This window comes from Triticum urartu, chromosome 7, assembly GCF_003073215.2.
Source record: "Triticum urartu cultivar G1812 chromosome 7, Tu2.1, whole genome shotgun sequence".
Taxonomy (NCBI): domain Eukaryota; kingdom Viridiplantae; phylum Streptophyta; class Magnoliopsida; order Poales; family Poaceae; genus Triticum; species Triticum urartu.
Window position 1 is genome coordinate 24,724,177 of NC_053028.1, and position 19,456 is coordinate 24,743,632.

A 19,456-nucleotide genomic window follows, 5' to 3' on the forward strand; every position below is an offset into this window, starting at 1 on the left:
GTGAATATCAATCCAAGTTGTTAAGCTTAAAGAATTCGTTTGCTTGGCTGTGTGCTTCACTAAAAATGGTGTAGGAAAGCTGGGTGGGGGCGGCGCCGTCGCCGGCTTGCTGCAGCGGGGCGGCAGCGGCTTTGCGGGCCTGAGATGGGCCCGGCCGGGCCTGGGTGGCCTGGTGTGCCACTGCGGCCGCGTCCGGTTGGCACCCGCGACAATGCTGGAGGCAGAGGCCTCCCGCACGATGGTGGAGGAGGTGGTTCCCTTCGACGAGGCTCAAGTGATGCCCCTCCCAATTTCTGGCGCTCCTCTCTCCATCCTTAGGCCTCGTGATGGCGGTCTAAATGAGGCGACATAGATGACTTCAAGACCGTAGTGGCGTATGCTGGTGGGTGGCTGTCTGGCTGGTTGGCTTCGGATCAGGCGGATAGTGGTGGTTGGGATGCGGGAGAAATCCCTGGCGGTTCTTCCGGCGCCGACGCGGTGTCGCCTGCGGGTGTCGCCTTTCCTTCTTGATGGGCGTAGGTGTTACCCATCCTCCACTCCTCTCCACGTGCCGGGGAAACCCTAGAACATGTCCAGGCAGCAGTGTCGTCGACGTCGCATCCCTTCTTCGAGGTTCTGCTTGGTACGCGGCGATTTGGAACCTTGGTGTGCGGCGGGACGAATCCAGATGGCGCAGCAGTTGCAGATCATCTGTGCTTTGTCGAGTTGCCGTTGTTGGCATTTTGTTCTTCTTTCTTTCTCTTTCGGACTTGATGTGTTGTGCGCCCCAGCATTTATCGTGTGATCGGTGGAAGCGGGGGGAAACCCTTTTTCGGTAGGTTAACATGTTTCTCCATGATTGAAGTGTCAGCCGCTCATTTTTTTTAAACAAACCATTTCTCAAAACCCAGATATTTCAGCAACCCTTGATGAGGACATTTCACAATGTAGATGGAATTTCTCAAACCATCTTCAATGATTTATTCTGTGGTTGTGCTACTGTCGGTCTTACTATCAGTCCACCATTATATTACAACGATCTTCTACCTGTGCTCTTTCTTAGCACGGCACTCCACATGTTAGCACGTCACTCCACATGTTAGTTGCTCACCACACGTGCGCATGGCCAACAAATGTGATCACCACAAAAGCTATTGGTCGCCGCACATAGATGCACGCTGTTCTGCTTTAGTAATTAGTTTTATGCAAAATAAAGCAACCTTTTCCATAAATATACTCCAAGGGCATTGATTCTTAGTCCTCATCTTGGGTAAACGCAATACGGGTGTGTTAGAAAACGTACTAGTGTAGTACACCCTAGTAAATAACACAGGAACCAGGACGGAACAAAGCCATGAGTACTCCCAACTCAACTCATGTCTTTTGATGTTCTTAACTTTGAAGCGAAAATTCTTTGCTCTTCTTTTGGAGAAAAGAAGAAAAGAGAGTGTGTGTAGGCACGTAGGAATGTACCTTCTAGCCAGTAGAAATGGAAAGGCACGCGGAGAACAAATTTCAACAAAGCCATGAGAACACTCCCAACTGAACTTTTGTCTTTTGATGTTAATTTTTTAAATAAAAGATTGCAGGAGAGAGAAGAAAGGGATCGACACCCCTCCATTTTTATTAGTTACTGCAACCACTAGGACAGTTACAAGACCCAATGCAATGACGCTAGCTGTACTAGAACGTTTTTTTAATTTTAGAACAAAATTTGAAAAGGGAACATTTTTTGATATTTACGAACATTTTTCTAAAACACAAACATGTTTTGAAAAAATATATGGAAAAACAAAAATAAATAGAAAAAAGGAAAAATGACAAATAAAAAAGACAAGGCAAACTAGAAAAAAGGACAGAGAAGGCAAAAAAGACAGGAAAAAAAGAAAAAGGAAACAAAAAAAGAAAAAAATGGCTGATGTTTTTTTAGCAAAGGTAACTAGGCTTTATTCATCAATGTCAATCATTACAGGAATTACAAGGGTATCATGGGGATGCTCCAACCAAATCTGCCTTTGGGAAGGAAGGTTAACCCCTAGCCCAGCTAACTTATGAGCCTCATAATTCGAAGCTCTACATTCGTAAACAAAAGAACATGAAGTAAAAGATTTCTCCTGCTGTTTAATCTCTCTAACGATAGTTCCTTCGAAACATCCTGAAGCTTCATGCATGTGATTGGCCACTTCCTTACAATCAGAGGCAATGTAAGGATGACTCAATCCAAGATCATTCCCCAGATTTAGAGCCTCTCTACAAGCGATTGCCTCCAGAAACAGTAGGGTATGTTAAGCCATGTATGGTCAGAATCGAAGAACCCATATGTGTGGCATCCCTGTCACGGCAAATCGCCGCTGCTGATCACAGGTTATGATCAATGGAGATACCCGCATACACATTTAGCTTCTGCCTCCAATGGGAAGCATCAAGAAAAAATGGCGTATGTGGTGCTACGCTAATGAAATGCTGGGCCACTGAATTCTCCCAATTTGTCCATCGCTCGGGGTGGATCCTTCGTTCGTCGTAGATTCGTTGGGCCTAAAAAATTGTAAATAGTAAATGCTGCCTCAGGGAGGTGCCCAACTGAGCTAGATAGGCAGTGTACATATATACGCTTGGTCTTCCTATTAAATAATACCACCTCACCCACATCCAGCCAACTCCAGCTTTTGGTACCTTGGTACCATAAATTCAGTAAGCCGATTCGGGAAGCACTAAGCACAAGTTAACGAAGGAAGAGAATGTGCCAAATAAGCACATACGTATGGGATTCAGAGATTGTGGGATTTGAGACACCTGATTAAATAGGTCATTCATGTGGGGGCGTATTATGATTGTGGGATTTGAGAGACCAATTAAATTGGTCATAAGCACTAAAACTGGATTCGTACCGAAAAATATTTAAAAAGGAGGATGCAGATCTTAGAATTTAAAGCCATTTTTTAAGAAATTAAAGGTAGACTTTGGACATCCCCAATAATTGGATCATTTAGCAATCATGGGAGAAACAAAATTCAGGGGTGTGAGATCAGAAACAAGAGATGGTAGCTTAGGTCAGTGAACAGAAATATATTGTACATTTTTTAATATACATATAATACTCTTTTTCATTTTTATTTCGAGATGAGAGTAGATTGTATCTTATTTTTGGTTGGAGCACCCGAACAGCACTAAGTGGCCCGCCAGCATAAATATCAGACAGGAAGAGTATAACATAAGCCTCGATGACCTGCATGGAACCTAGGACCTAAGTGTTTCTTATCAGCGGTGCTATGGCTCGTTTCACGATTAATGCATGGGTGATATGCACGCATTTTTTGTAGAGCTTGGTGTGCGCCTACCTGCAGGCTGCTGGCACCATCAAGATGTCATTGTGTTGCACTGAGGAAAACTTTGTCGTTGTATTGTGCTGATGAAAACTTTGGTGGACATTTTGTCTCCCCTTGCGACGCAGTGGGCACATTAATAGTTAGAATTTAAATGTTAACATGTGTACTTCTAAATGTTAGGGTCCATACTAATCAAATATCACAGAAAACTACAGCCTAACATTGGAAGCTAGATTTAAAATTTATGTATCGATCAAATATCATGTAAATGACATATATGGCCCTTCCAAAAATGCCATAATAATCAATTGCCGACAAATTAAAGATGATACTTACACATTGGATATTTTATTTAGCACAACCATTGTTGTTTGTTATAGAACTGTATTGTTACATATCACATAATGTGGATAAGCATGAAACCATAAATTTAGTTCTCAGACACTAAAAAAAAGACGATGCCCTAGCATTTGCGAGGGGCATGCCACTATGCTAGGTGGGGAAAAGGATAAAGACTGCATGGGAAAATGCACGAACGTACTGCATCCTAGTATAGAAAACGAAAGAAACAAGGAGAACAGATCCTTAGAACTTCCCACTCAACTCTTCTCTTTTGATGTACTTTACTTTCTGTGTGTGTGTGTGTGTGGGTGGGTGGGTGGGTGGGTGGGTGGGGAGGGGGCACGTGGTAGGGATGTTCCTTCTAGGCAGTAGAAAACCGAAGACATGAGGACTAGAACAAACTTCGACAGAAACAATAAGAACACACAACTCCACTTTTTCTTTTGATATTTTTAATATCTAAAAGAAATGGAATTCAGGAGTGGGAAGCAAGGGATCGACATTCCTCCCTTTGTATTAGTTATTAATTAAATCAGTACAAAACAGAAGACATCATGACCAGAACAAACTTCAACTAAAACAATGAGAAGTAGCAACACAACTTTTTTTTCTTTGGATATTTTTAATATATCTAAAAGAAAAGGAATTCAGAAGTGGGAAGCAAGGGATCGACACTCTCTAGTTATTAATTAAACCATGCACTAAGAGCATCCCCAGTAGAAAATGTAGATGCAAAAATAACTACTTTTTGCATCTTCGAGGCCCAAAAATACATCTCCAACAGATGGTTTAGATGCAAAAAAAAAAAAAAACATCTCCGCCCCGGAGATGTAAACTACAACATCTCGTGGTCCAAATTTGCAGCAACACCTACAAGAAGAGATGAAAAACGCGACTGGCCGCCAACTGCCCAATTGCCATTCCTTTTCCTTCCGCGCGACTAGCCGCCACCCGACTGACTCTGCCGCCGGTGAAATCCACACCAAATCGATGCCGCCGCCCCCGCCCGATGGCTGCTGGGCCCGCCGCGACTGCACTCCCCCCCCCCCATCCCCCGCCGCCTGCCTCGCCAACCCGCAGCCGCCGATTCACTTTCGGCCACCGCCAAATCGAAGATTCTCCGGCGGCCGCGGGCCTGCCGCGACTTCGCCCCCCGTTTCCCGCCGCCTGCCTCGCCGGCCTGCCACCTGCCCGATCCTCTTTCTGTCGACGGCCGATTATAGGCAGCTCCGGCGCCGCCCAGTGCTGCCGCAACCGCTTTGGCGTCCTCTCGACCTCCCCTACCCATTCTTCTCCGCCTCCGGCCGATTCCGGCCAACCCCGCCGGCCCCGGCGAGCTGCAGCAGGAGTGTGACCCGACCCGCAGCGGGAGCACACGAGCTTTGACAGTTTCGACAGTTTCGACAGTGCACTAGTTTTACATCTTCAAATACATCATCTGTTGGAGTTAGAGTTTTACATCACAAATATACATCATCTATTGGAGTTAGCTCTTTTTTGAGATGTAAAAAGCACTTTTTAATGATGTAAATTATAAAACACCTAATTTTACATCTTCAAATTTGCATCATTTATTGGAGATGCTCTAAGGGCACTCCCAAGTCCGAGTGTAATTGTCCTCTATAGTTTTGTTAAACACAACGCACAAGTACCCTCCCATGATATCTTAAAGAACGAAAATCAAAACACAACGTACAAGTAATACTCACGTGGTCACGAGTGCAAAACCCTCCCATGCACGCCATGCTGATCCTGTCTTATTCTTCTCAGGTTTGTTTATGTCTTTTCTGGCAGGGTACGTATATATAGAGCAAAATCACCCTGACCATTCACTCACGGAAATTCAAGTCAAGTAGCTAGCTAACGGCCTAAAACCTGTACGTGGCCATGGCGTACTTCAACGATAGTAGTAAAGTGTTGATGTGCCCGGGTCACACCGACATCGCACCCTACGTCGCCAACCTGACCTCCTCCTACTCCGACAAGAGCAACGAGTCCTCCGTGGTGGCCACCTCCGTCTTCATGCTCGTCCTCGCCGCCGTCTTCTTCAACCTCAACCTCTTCAGCCGCATCTCCAACACCAGCGCCGTCCTCAACCCCACCGCCCGCCTCATCCTCACCTCCGCGGTCTCCCTCTTCCTCCCCGTCATGTCCTACCTCTTTTCCGAGGCCAAAAACACCCCCGATGCCGCCGGCGCCGGCAAGGTCGAAGAGGACCTCCCGGTGCGGGCTCGGCTCATCCTCACGTGGATGCTTCTCGCGGAGCTCCTCCGCAAGAACGTGGAGGCCATCCCGACCACCGCGGCGATGCAGAAGGGCTACTCTATCATCATCGCCAACGCCAACGCCGTCGCTTGGCTTGGATACCTCGTCTTCTTCAACCTCAAGGGAGCCGGCCGGGTGGCGGTGTTCGGCATCCTCTGGCTGCTCTGCGCCGCCAAGTTCGTGCAGAGGGTCGCCTTCACCGAGATAGGGAAGCGTTCTTTCGCCTATGGCAAGAATGCTCGCCTCCTCTCCTCCTACATGGCTGAAATGGTAAAACGCCCGCCACATGTCCAGACGCCCACTCCGTCGCAGAGGTTGGAGATGTGCAACTACGTGGTCATGGGAGAAGAAAATCTTATGCTGAAACCCGGCTCGCATGGCTACGAGCTCGACCTCGACCGGCTCACCGCCACCTACGGCGACCACATCGGTGACCACATCGTCACCGTGGGGAAAATATGGGCACTCCCGCAGCAAGAGAAGAAACCGAGGCTCAAGAGGCTCAAAAGGCTGTGCCTCTCCTTTGCGCTCTTCAAGCAACTCCGGCCTAGGTTCGAGCTCCTGCGGGCCGCCACCAAGGAAGAAACCGACCACTGCCGGGACCTCATCTTCCAAGGCCTGTGCAGCTACGATCACACTGACCTCGAAGTCGAACCTGGGGTGGCACTGTTCCAGGTGCTCAAGGACGAGATCAGCTTCCTGAGCGAGTACTACCACTCCGTCCACCCGGTGGTGCTCGCCAGCCCCTACTTCTTCGTCATCAACTACATCACCTTCCCCGTCGTGGTCTTCGGCCTCTGCGTCATGACCGTCGCCCTCGCCGGCGACGGCGACATGCCCGAGGCCATCGCCAGCATCGGGCGGGACAACTACGCCATATCCTCCGGCATATTCACGCTCACCAAGTGCCTCTGGAGGAACTTCTTCCACACACCGGCGGCCTTCTTCGTCATCGTCGACATCTCCATCACCTACCTCCTCTTCATCGCCTTCGTCTACGAGCAAGTGTCCGAGTACATGGTCTTCGTCTTCTCTAACTGGTTCATGGTGTCGCTGCTGTGCAACTACGCCGCACGGCCACGCTGGCGCGACAGCACGACCTACCGTGGTATTCTCCGCCGCATGTCCTGGATCAGTAGCAAGCTGAGCCACCCCAGCCGTATCACCTTGAAGCAGTTCTCCGTGCTCAGGGTTAGCTGGCTCTCCATGACGCTGCCCACCACCTTCCTGCCAAGACAAGCAAAGAGCTCCATAATGGAACGCTTTCGCTTGGCGGCGTACGGCCATGACGGTAGCCCCGCCCCTCCTAGCAACGGCCAGTACGTGATAGACCATTGGCGGCGGCATACAGACTTGTCATGCTTCTGCGAGAGTAAGAGCGTGGTCGAGGTCATCCTCATCTGGCACATTGCTACCACCATCTTGGAGATAGAGTATCCAGGACGGCACAAAGCAGAGACCTCTTCGAGGCTGGTGGCCACGAGGCTGTCCAAGTACTGTGCTTACCTCGTGGTCATCCACCCAGAGCTGCTACCGGATGACCGTGAAGGCACGGAGCGCGTGTTGGAGGACATGAAGAGGGATCTCAAGGTGGCCGTCGGGGGTTGGTGGGCTTACTACACCGCGCCCGAGAGGGAACGGTACAACAAGATGATGGGGGCGCCCTTGCCGGACTGCCCGGCCGACAACATCCATAATGTGGTTCACAAGGGAACAAAGCTGGGGAGGAAACTAATGGAAGATTGCCGGAGAGATGAACGGCCCGTTTGGGAACTACTGGCCGACCTTTGGGTGGAGCTCCTTGTGTACATCGCGCCATCCGGTCGTGATGAGCACGTGAAGGGGCAGGAGGAGGCACTGGTGCTAGGCGGCGAGCTGGTCACCCTCGTCTGGGCGTTGGCCACGCACACCGGCGTAACCCGGCCACCGCCGACGTCGGTGGTAGTAGAGGATGTCGAAGGGGCGTCACGTCCTTCTATATTGGCCTAGCTACCTCGACGTACGCCCATCCTTGTGTACTTTACGTCATCTATCTAATATCTTATGAAAGGCATGTGCCTTCATCTTGTCTGATTTTTGAACTTTTGAATACCAATTTCCTGTACTATAACATTTCGTTGAGTGTAACATGAATCACAGCAAACGATTTGCCGATCAATTGGATTTTGTCCCCCTAGGCGTACTTTCGAAAAAAAAGATGTGGTTACGTGGGGCACGCAAAGCAACACGATACGCCAAACGAGCTGGTCGGATGCTCGATCGTTTGTGGAGCAAACCTCTATCACGAATTTAACTGGCTGTGAAAAGTTTTATGTTGTCATATTGCCCAGGGCCTGAACTTGAAAGAATACAATATAGGCTACACTAGACTACTGGAGTACACGTACGGGTGTTTTTTGCCATGTAAATCAGAAATCACTGTATTTGACCACAGGATTATCACTAGATGCACAGAACCGAAAGTACATATCATGCAGCACGTGGTGATGTGAGACGTGTCCTCTTTCTCGTTTCTTCTCTTCCCTTGTGTTCTGTTTGAGACAGGCGACAGAGCAGGTGTCTCGGGCCCGGCCCGATCCCGTATCTTCGCCGCCGGCGACGCCGGTCGGAGAGGAGATGGGGGAGGAGCTCGGAGCGCCGCTGTAGATAGTAGATGTAGCCTAGCTGTTTCCTTGGTGGAGTTTGGCCTCGTGCCGGAGTTTGGCGTCATGCCGATCGGGACCTTGCAGCCGGCGCGCCTGAGCCGGCGCGCGGTGGTTTCCCGAGGGGCACCTCATGGTGGTGGTGATTGGTTCGCTGCTGCTGGTCGGAATCAAGCCTGAGTCCTCGGAAATAAGCTCGATGACCTCCCTGGTGTGCAGGAATCCCCTATGCTCGCCTTCGTCGACGGCAGTCACCATGGTGGTGGGCAAGCCGATGAAGAAAGGCATCAAATTGGTTCTTGCGACCGGTCCCAGAGCGCATCATCGACGGTGTTTGTGTTTCGGCGCTCCCGGCGGTTAGCCGGTTTGAGCTCTTACATACTAATGAGCTTGGACCCAGCCAAAAAAATTAAGACCGTGTAAAAGGCCAAAACTGAAACCATGTTTTCATTGATGTAAACACTAGAATAAGGCTGCGTTTGGCAGCAAAGTTTTTTCATTGTTTTCTGAGAATACTGCGGTTTCTGAAAAAGACCAGGTTTTGAATACTTTGCTGCGTTTGGCATAAAAAAAACCAAAGTATTGTAAACCACGGTATGCTAGAAACCAACGTATTTTTGCAGTATCCGGAAAAGAGGTCCCGACCTCTTTTTTTTTTAAACAGAACAGAGAGAAATCATCGGGGAGATCACGATGACGTTGCCGTCTATGTCGAGATAAGAATCCCAGCTGCGATCCCATCCTATTTTCCCTCTTTCTGTTATGGTAAACTTCTGGTTATAGCCAATCTCATCCTATTTACGAGTAGTAGGTCTCTCAGGTTTTTCTTCTAGCTGGCGTCCCGTGCGAGTCTTGTCTCTTCTCTGCAGCGCCATGAGCGAATCAAGCTCTCCACCACGGAAAAAAGGTATGAGCTCGTCTATGCCCTACAATTTTCGTTCTTAAATTATCTGTCCAGTCTGACCGTAACACTGCCGCAGGAGCTAGCATATAGATTAGAGATCATACGGCCAGATGGGATCACGGCACTGATTAGTTTCATGTGATCTTGCACGCTTCTCCTTGATTCAGGTTATAGATGCAGCAGATTATAGATGCTAGCTAGCTAGCCGATTCGGTATGAATGGCGCACGTACACACACAAAGAATTTAGGACCGGCTGGAGCTACAGGCACGTATATAGACATATAATGGCAACACCCTCCTAAGATTAATTCAATCTAGTTGACTGCTCCTACGATGGTATTACTTCAATCTAGTTGACTAATTAACTGAAGTTGTCATACGCTCTTGATAAATAATGTACCTCCTATTTAAATTAATCCAGCCATTGAAAGCCAGCTGATCGATCTGTTTCTTGCGCCTGTGTAGTTTGCATAGTAGTATACAAATCTGACCCTACATGCAAACATGGTCCATTTTACTGAGCATGTAACTAGACTCCTGTTGAGTTGGTACATCATCTTTTGTTTACTGACACATCTTATTATCTTGTTGTAATTATCAGTAAATCTTTATCTAACTATAATGAACGCTTGCAGGGCCAAAAGAGGACAGAGCTACATGGAGTAATGGTCGCACTGGTTTTTTTGTGTCAATGATGAAAGAGTATGCAGATGTGGGAAGGTACCGTGGCCAAAATGGGTGGACCAAGGAAGGATGGCAAGCTATGAAAAACCGCCTTAATGAGAGGCCTCCTGGAGCTAATTTCACTGTTCAACAGCTGAAAGATAGAGAGCAAAGGCTGAAGAAGGAACTTAATGTTGTCAAGACTATTGTAGAAAAGAGTGGTTTTGGTTGGGATCCTTGTTGGAAATATGCCCTAGAGGCAATAATAAATTAGTTATTATTATATTTCCTTGTTCATGATAATCGTCTATTATCCATGCTAGAATTGTATTGATAGGAAACTCAGATACATGTGTGGATACATAGACAACACCATGTCCCTAGTAAGCCTCTAGTTGACTAGCTCGTTGATCAATAGATGGTTACGGTTTCCTGACCATGGACATTGGATGTCGTTGATGACGGAATCACATCATTAGGAGAATGATGTGATGGACAAGACCCAATCCTAAGCCTAGCACAAGATCGTGTAGTTCGTATGCTAAAGTTTTTCTAATGTCAAGTATCATTTCCTTAGACCATGAGATTGTGCAACTCCCGGATACCGTAGGAATGCTTTGGATGTACCAAACGTCACAACGTAACTGGGTGGCTAGCACAATGTGACCAAGGAGTTGATCACGGGGTGATGTGTTACGGAACGAGTAAAGAGACTTGCCGGTAACGAGATTGAACGAGGTATCGGGATACCGACGATCGAATCTCGGGCAAGTATCGTACCGATAGACAAAGGCAATTGTATACGGGATTGATTAAATCCTCGACATCGTGGTTCATCCGATGAGATCATCATGGAACATGTGGGAGCCAACATGGGTATCCAGATCCCGCTGTTGGTTATTGACCGGAGAGTCATCTCGGTCATGTTTGCGTGTCTCCCGAACCCGTAGGGTCTACACACTTAAGGTTCAGTGACGCTAGGGTTGTAGAGATATTAGTATGCGGTAACCCGAAAGTTGTTCGGAGTCCCGGATGAGATCCCAGACGTCACGAGGAGTTCCAGAATGGTCCGGAGGTGAAGATTTATATATAGGAAGTCCAGTTTCGGCCATCGGGAAAGTTTCGGGGGTAATCGGTATTGTACCGGGACCACCGGAAGGGTCCCGGGGGTCCACCGGGTAGGGCCACCTATCCCGGAGGGCCCCATGGGCTGAAGTGGGAGGAGAACCAGCCCCTGGTGGGCTGGTGCGCCCCCCATGGGCCTCCCCTTACGCCTAGGGTTGGAAACCCTAGGGGTGGGGGCGCCCCACCTGACTTGGGGGGCAAGTCCCCCCCCCCTTGGCCGCCGCTCTCCCTTGGAGGTTGGATCTCCTAGGTCCGGCTCCCCCCTAGGGGTCCTATATATAGTGGGGGGGAGGGCAGCCGCACCCAAGCCCTTAGCACCTCCCTCTCCCTCCGTGACACCTCTCCATCTCGTTGGTGCTTGGCGAAGCCCTGCCGAGATCCCGCTACTTCCACCACCACGCCGTCGTGCTGCTGGATCTCCATCAACCTCTCCTCTCCCCTTGCTGGATCAAGAAGGAGGAGACGTCTTCCCAACCGTACGTGTGTTGAACGCGGAGGTGCCGTCCGTTCGGGCTTGGTCATCGGTGATTTGGATCACGACGAGTACGACTCCATCAACCCCGTTCTCTTGAATGCTTCCGCTTAGCGATCTTCAAGGGTATGAAGATGCACTCCCTCTCTCTCGTTGCTAGATGACTCCATAGATTGATCTTGGTGATGCATAGAAAATTCGAAAATTCTGCTACGTTCCCTAACAGTTGCATCATGAGCTAGGTCTATGCGTAGATTCTATGCACGAGTAGAACACAAAGCAGTTGTGGGCGATGATTTGTTCAATTTGCTTACCATTACTAGTCTTATCTTGATCCGGCGGCATTGTGGGATGAAGCGGCCCGGAGCGACCTTACATGTACGGTTACGTGAGACTGGTTCCACCGACTGACATGCACTTGATGCATAAGGTGGCTGGCGGGTGTCTGTCTCTCCCACTTTAGTCGGATCGGATTCAATGAAAAGGGTCCTTATGAAGGGTAAATAGCAATTGGCATATCACCGTTGTGGTTTTGCGTAGGTAAGAAACGTTCTTGCTAGAAACCCATAGCAGCCACGTAAAACATGCAACAACAATTACGTCTAACTTGTTTTTGCAGGGTATGATATGTGATGTGATATGGCCAAAAGGATGTGATGAATGATATATGTGATGTATGAGATTGATCATGTTCTTGTAATAGGAATCACGACTTGCATGTCGATGAGTATGACAACCGGCAGGAGCCATAGGAGTTGTCTTAATTTATTTATGACCTGCATGTCAATGAAAACGCCATGTAATTACTTTACTTTATTGCTAACCGTTAGCCATAGTAGTAGAAGTAATAGTTGGCGAGGCAACTTCATGAAGACACGATGATGGAGATCATGATGATGGAGATCATGGTGTCATGCCGGTGATGAATGTGATCATGCCGCGCCTCGAAGATGGAGATCAAAAGGCGCAAGATGATATTGGCCATATCATGTCACTTTATGATTTGCATGTGATGTTTGTCATGTTTACATCTTATTTGCTTAGAACGACGGTAGCATAAATAAGATGATCCCTCGCTGAAATTTCAAGAAAAGTGTTCCCCCTAACTGTGCACCGTTGCGAAGGTTCGTTGTTTCGAAGCACCACGTGATGATCGGGTGTGATAGATTCTAACGTTCGCATACAACGGGTGTAAGCCAGATTTACACATGCGAAACACTTAGGTTGACTTGACGAGCCTAGCATGTACAGACATGGCCTCGGAACACGGAAGACCGAAAGGTCGAACATGAGTCGTATAGTGGATACGATCAACATGAAGATTTTCACCGTGTTGGGGATCGTAGCAGAAATTCAAAATTTTCTACGCATCACCAAGATCAATCTATGGAGTAATCTAGCAACGAGGGGAAGGAGAGTGCACCTACATACCCTTGTAGATCGCTAAGAGGAAGCGTTCAAGTGAACGGGGTTGATGGAGTCGTACTCGTCGTGATTCAAATCACCGGAGATCCTAGTGCCGAACGGACGGCACCTCCGCGTTCAACACACGTGCAGCCCGGTGACGTCTCCCATGCCTTGATCCAGCAAGGGGAGAGGGAGAGGTTGGGGAAGACTCCGTCCAGCAGCAGCACGACGGCGTGGTGGTGGTGGAGGAGCGTGGCAATCCTGCAGGGCTTCGCCCAGCACCGCGGGAGAGGAGGAGGGAGAGAGGCAGGGCTGCGCCATGGAGAGGTCAAAACTCATGTGTTGGCAGCCCCAAAGTCCTCAAGTATATATAGGGGAGAGGGAGGGGGTGCACCCCCTTTAGGGTTTCCACCCCAAGGGGTGCGGCAGCCCCAAACCCATCTAGGGTGGCGGCCAAAGGGGGGGAGAGGGGGAAACTTGCCCCCCAAGCTAGGTGGAGGCGCCCCCTCCCCAAACCCTAGGCACCTTGGGCCCTTGTGGGGGGGTGCACCAGCCCACCTGGGGCTGGTCCCCTCCCACACTTGGCCCATGCAGCCCTCCGGGGCTTGTGGCCCCACTTGGTGGACCACCGGGACCCTCCCGGTGGTCCAGGTACATTACCGATAAAACCCGAAACTTTTCCGGCGACCAAAACAGGACTTCCCATATATAATTCTTTACCTCCGGACCATTCCGGAACTCGTCATAACATCCGGGATCTCATCCGGGACTCCGAACAACATTCGGTAACCACATACAAACTTCCTTTATAACCCTAGCGTCATCGAACCTTAAGTGTGTAGACCCTACGGGTTCAGGAACCATGTAGACATGACCGAGACAACTCTCGGTCAATAACCAACAGCGGGATCTGGATACCCATGTTGGCTCCCACATGTTCCACGATGATCTCATCGGATGAACCAAGATGTCAAGGATTCAATCAATCCCGTATACAATTCCCTTTGTCCATCGGTATGATACTTGCCCGAGATTCGATCGTCGGTATCCCGATACCTTGTTCAATCTCGTTACCGGCAAGTCTCTTTACTCGTTCTGTAACACATCATCCCGTGATCAACTCCTTGATCACATTGTGCACATTATGATGATGTCCTACCGAGTGGGCCCAGAGATACCTCTCCGTTTACATGGAGTGACAAATCCCAGTCTCGATTCGTGCCAACCCAACAGACACTTTTGGAGATACCTGTAGTGTACCTTTATAGCCACCAAGTTACGTTGTGAACGTTTGGTACACCCAAAGCACTCCTACGGTATCCGGGAGTTGCACAATCTCATGGTCTAAGGATATGATATTTGACATTAGAAAAGCTTTAGCAAACGAACTACACGATCTTTGTGCTAGGCTTAGGATTGGGTCTTGTCCATCACATCATTCTCCTAATGATGTGATCCCGTTATCAATGACATCCAATGTCCATGGTTAGGAAACTGTAACCATCTATTGATCAACGAGCTAGTCAACTAAAGGCTTACTAGGGACATGGTGTTGTCTATGTATCCACACATGTATCTGAGTTTCCTATCAATACAATTCTAGCATGGATAATAAACGATTATCATGAACAATGAAATATAATAATAATAATAACTAATTTATTATTGCCTCTAGGGCATATTTCCAACAGTCTCCCACTTGCACTAGAGTCAATAATCTAGTTCACATCGCCATGTGATTAACACTCACAGGTCACATCGCCATGTGACCAACATCCAAGAGTCTACTAGACTCAATGATCTAGTTCACATCACTATGTGATAAACACTCAAAGAGTTCTGGGGTTGATCATGTTATGCTTGTGAGAGAGGTTGTAGTCAACGGGTCTTGCCATATTCAGATCCCTATGTATTTCGCAAAACTTTATGTCATATCGTAGATGCTGCTACCACGTTCCACTTGGAGCTATTCCAAATTATTGCTCCATTATACGTATCCGGTATCTCTACTCAGAGCTATCCGGATAGGTGTTAATCTTGCATCGACGTAACTCTTTACGTCGAACTCTTTATCACCTCCATAACCGAGAAACATTTCCTTATTCCTCTAAGGACAATTTTGACCGCTATCTGGTGATCCTGTCCTAGATCACCTTTGTACCATCTTGCCAGACATGTGGCAAGGCACACATCAGGTGCGGTACTCAGCATGTCATACCGTATAGAGCCTATGACAAGAGCATAGGGGACGACCTTCGTCCTTCCTCTTTCTTCTGCCGTGGTCAAGCTTTGAGTCTTACTCAACTTCACACCTTATAACTCAGGTAAGAACCCCTTCTTTGACTGATCTATTTTGAACTCCTTCAAAAACATGTCAAGGTGTGCGTTCTTTGAAAGTATCATCAGGCGTCTTGATCTATCTCTATAGATCTTGATGCCCAGTATGTAAGCAGCTTTATCCAGGTCTTCCTTTGAAAAAATACTCTTTAAACAACCATTTATGCTTTCCAGAAATTCTACATTATTTCGGATCAACAATATGACATCCACATATACTTATCAGAAATGTTGTAGTGCTCCCATTCACTTTCTTGTAAATACAAGTTTCTAGCAAACATTGTATAAACCTAAAATCTTTGATCACTCCATCAAAGCATATATTCCGATTCCGAGATGCTTGCTCTAGTCCATAGAAGGATCGCTGGAGCCAGCATACCTTTTAGCATCCTTAGGATCGACAAAACCTTTTATTGTATCACATACAACTTTTTCTTATGAAAACTGGTAAGAAAACTTGCTTTGACATCCATCTGTTAGATTTCATAATCGAAAAATACAACTAATGCTAACATGATTCCGATGGACTTAAGCATCGCTACGGGTGAGAAATTCTCATCGTAGTCAACTCCTTGAACTTGTGAGAAGACTCTTTCCCGCAAGTCGAGCTTCATAGACGGTAACATTATCGCCCACGTCCGTCTTCTTCTTTAAGATCCATTTATCTCAATGGTTTGCCGATCATCGGGCAAGTCCACCAAAGTCCATACTTTGTTCTGATATATGGATCCTATCTCGGATTTCATGGCTTCTAACCATTTGTCGGAATACGGGCCCACCATCGCTTCTCCATAGCTCGTAGGTTCATTGTTGTCTAACAACATGATATCTAAGACAGGATTACTGTACCACTTAGGAGTAGTACATATCCTTGTCGACCTACGAGGTTCGATAGCAACTTGGGTCGAAGCTTCATGATCACTATCATTAACTTCCTATTCAACAGACGTAGGTGCCACAGAAAACATCTTTCTGTGTTGCATCATTCTCTGGTTGAAATAAAGGTTCGACAACCTCATCAAGTTCTATCTTCCTCCCACTCAATTCTTTCGAAAGAAACTGCTTCTCGAGAAAGGACCCGTTCTCAGCGACAAAAATTTTTCCCTCGGATCTGAGATAGAAGGTATACCCAACTGTCACCTTTGGGTATCCTATGAAGATGTGTTTGTCCGCTTTGGGTTCGAGCTTCTCTGGCTGAAGCCTTAAGCATTGCGGCCCCAAATATTAAGAAACGACAACTTTGGTTTCTTGCCAAACCAATGTTCATATGACGTCGTCTCAATGGACTTAGATGGTGTCCTATCTAAAGTGAATGCAGCTGTCTCTAACGCATAACCTCAAAATGAAAACGGTAGATTGGTAAGAGACATCATAGATCGCACCATATCTCATAGGGTTTGATTACGACGTCCGGACACACCATTACCTTGTGGTGTTCCAGGTGGCTTCAACTGTGAAACAATTCCACAATGTCTTAAGTGATTGCCAAACTCATAACTCAGAAAATCCCCTTTTGATCAGATCGTAGGAACATGATCTTATTGTTATGATGATTCTTAACTTCACTCTGAAATCGCTTGAACTTTTCAAACGTTTCAGACTTGTGCTTCATTAAGTAGATATACCTATATCTACCCAAATCGTCAGTGAAGATGAGAAAATAGCGATATCCACCGCACGCTTCAATTCTCATTGGATCACACGCATTAGCATGCATGATTTCCAACAAGTCACTTGCCCGTTTCATTGTACCTGAAAACGGGGTCTTAGTCATCCTGCCCATGAGGCATGGCTCGCATGTGTCAAGTGATTCAAAATCAAGTGACTCCAAACGTCCATCAACATGGAGTTTCTTCATGCATCTTACGCCAATATGACCTAAGCGGCAATGCCACAAGAAAGTGGTACTATCATTATTAACTCTACATTCTTTGGCGTGAACATGTGTATTACCACGACCGAGATTCAATGAACCATTCACATAGGGTGCATGACCATGAAAGGTATTATTCATGTAAACAGAATAACCATTATTCTCTAATTTAAATGAATAACCGTATTGCAATGAACATGATCTAATCATATTCATGCTTAACGTAGACACCTGATAACATTTATCTAGGTTCAATACTAATCCCGAAGGTAGATGGAGCGTGCGATGGTGATCTCATCAACTTTGGAAACACTTCCAACACACATCATCACCTCGCCCTTAGCTAGTCTCCGTTTAGTCCGTAGCTTTTGCTTCAAGTCACCAATAATAGCAACTGAACCGGTATCCAATACCCAGGTGCTACTAGGAGTACTAGTGAGGTACACATTAATAACACGTATATACTTTGTTGAAGTTGCCAGCCTTCTTATCTACCATACATTTGGGGTAATTCCGCTACCAGTGACCGTTCCCCTTACAATAGAAGCACTTAGTCTCGGGTTTGGGTTCAACCTTGGGTTCCTTCACTGGAGCGGCAACTGGTTTGCCATCCATGAAGTTTCCCTTCTAGCCCTTGCCCTTCTTGAAACCAGTGGTCTTGTTAAACCATCAACACTTGATGCTCCTTCTTGATTTCTACCTTTTGCAGTCTTAAGCACCGCAAACAGCTCCGGGATCAATTCCATCCCTTGCATGTCATAGTTCATCACGAAGATCTAGTAGCTTAGTGATAGTGGCTAGAGAACTCTATCAATCACTATCTTATCTGGAAGTTTAACTCCCACTTGATTTAAGTGATTGTAGCACCCAGACATTCTGAGCACATGCTCACTAGTTGAGCTATTCTCCTCCATCTTGTTGGCTAAAGAACTTGTCAGAGGTCTCACACCTCTCAACACGGGCATGAGCCTGAAATCCCAATTTCAGCTCTTGGAACATCTCATATGTTCTTTGGCGTTCAAAACGTCATTGGAATCCCGATTCTAAGCCGTAAAGTATGGTGCACTAAACTATCAAGTAGTCATCAGGATGTGTCTGTCAGGTGTTCACAACATCCACAGACGACGTTGTAGGGGTTTGCACATCGAGCGGTGCATCAAAGACGTAAGCCTTCTGTGTAGCAGTGAGGACACTCCTCGGACTACGGACCTAGTCCGCATCATTGCTTACAATATCTTTCAACTTGGTCTTTCTCTAGGAACATATTGAAATAGGGAGCTACAACGTGAGCTATTCATCTACAACATATTTGCAAAGACAATTTAGACTATGTTCATGATGATTGAGTTCATCTAATCAAATTATTTAATGAACTCCCACTCAGATAGACATCCCTCTAGTCATCTAAGTGAAACATGATCCGAATCGACTAGGCCGTGTCCGATCATCACGTGAGACGGACTAGTCATCAATGGTGAACATCTCATGTTGATCGTATCTTCTATACGACTCATGTTCGACCTTTCGGTCTTCCGTGTTCCGAGGCCATGTCTGTACATGCTAGGCTCGTCAAGTCAACCTAAGTGTATTGCGTGTGTAAATCTGGCTTACACCCGTTGTATTCGAACGTTAGAATCTATCACACCCGATCATCACGTGGTGCTTCGAAACAACGAACCTTCGCAACGGTGCACAGTTAGGTGGAACTCTTTCTTGAAATTATTGCGAGGGATCATCTTATTTAAGCTACCATCGTTCTAAGCAAATAAGATGTAAAACATGATAAACATCACATGCAATCAAATAGTGACATGATATGGCCAATATCGGTTTGCTCCTTTTGATCTCCATCTTCGGGGCTCCATGATCATCGTTGTCACCGGCATGGCACCATGATCTTCATCATCGTGTCTTCTTGAAGTTGTCTCGTCATCTATTACTTCTACTACTATGGCTAACGCTTTAGCAATAAAGTAAAGTAATTACATGACGTTTATGTTAACATGCAGGTCATAAATAACTTAATACAACTCCTATGGCTCCTGCCGGTTGTCATACTCATCGACATGCAAGTCGTGATTCCTATTACAAGAACATGATCAATCTCATACATCACATA

At 47.0% G+C, this 19,456-nt stretch overlaps 1 protein-coding gene across 1 annotated transcript; it reads left to right on the forward strand.

Annotated features, from left to right (window-relative positions):
- The first annotated feature begins 5,495 nt into the window (after window positions 1-5,495).
- On the forward strand, window positions 5,496-8,070 carry LOC125521842. Its single transcript, XM_048686903.1, has one exon. It carries the CDS (start codon window positions 5,535-5,537, stop codon window positions 7,899-7,901), a length of 2,367 nt encoding a protein of 788 aa, XP_048542860.1. The 5' UTR covers window positions 5,496-5,534; the 3' UTR covers window positions 7,902-8,070.
- Window positions 8,071-19,456: the final 11,386 nt, after the last annotated feature.

Bases quoted from the DNA above. Each gene is read 5' to 3' on its own strand.
- LOC125521842 (XM_048686903.1), top strand. From the start codon at position 5,535: ATGGCGTACTTCAACGATAGTAGTAAAGTGTTGATGTGCCCGGGTCAC.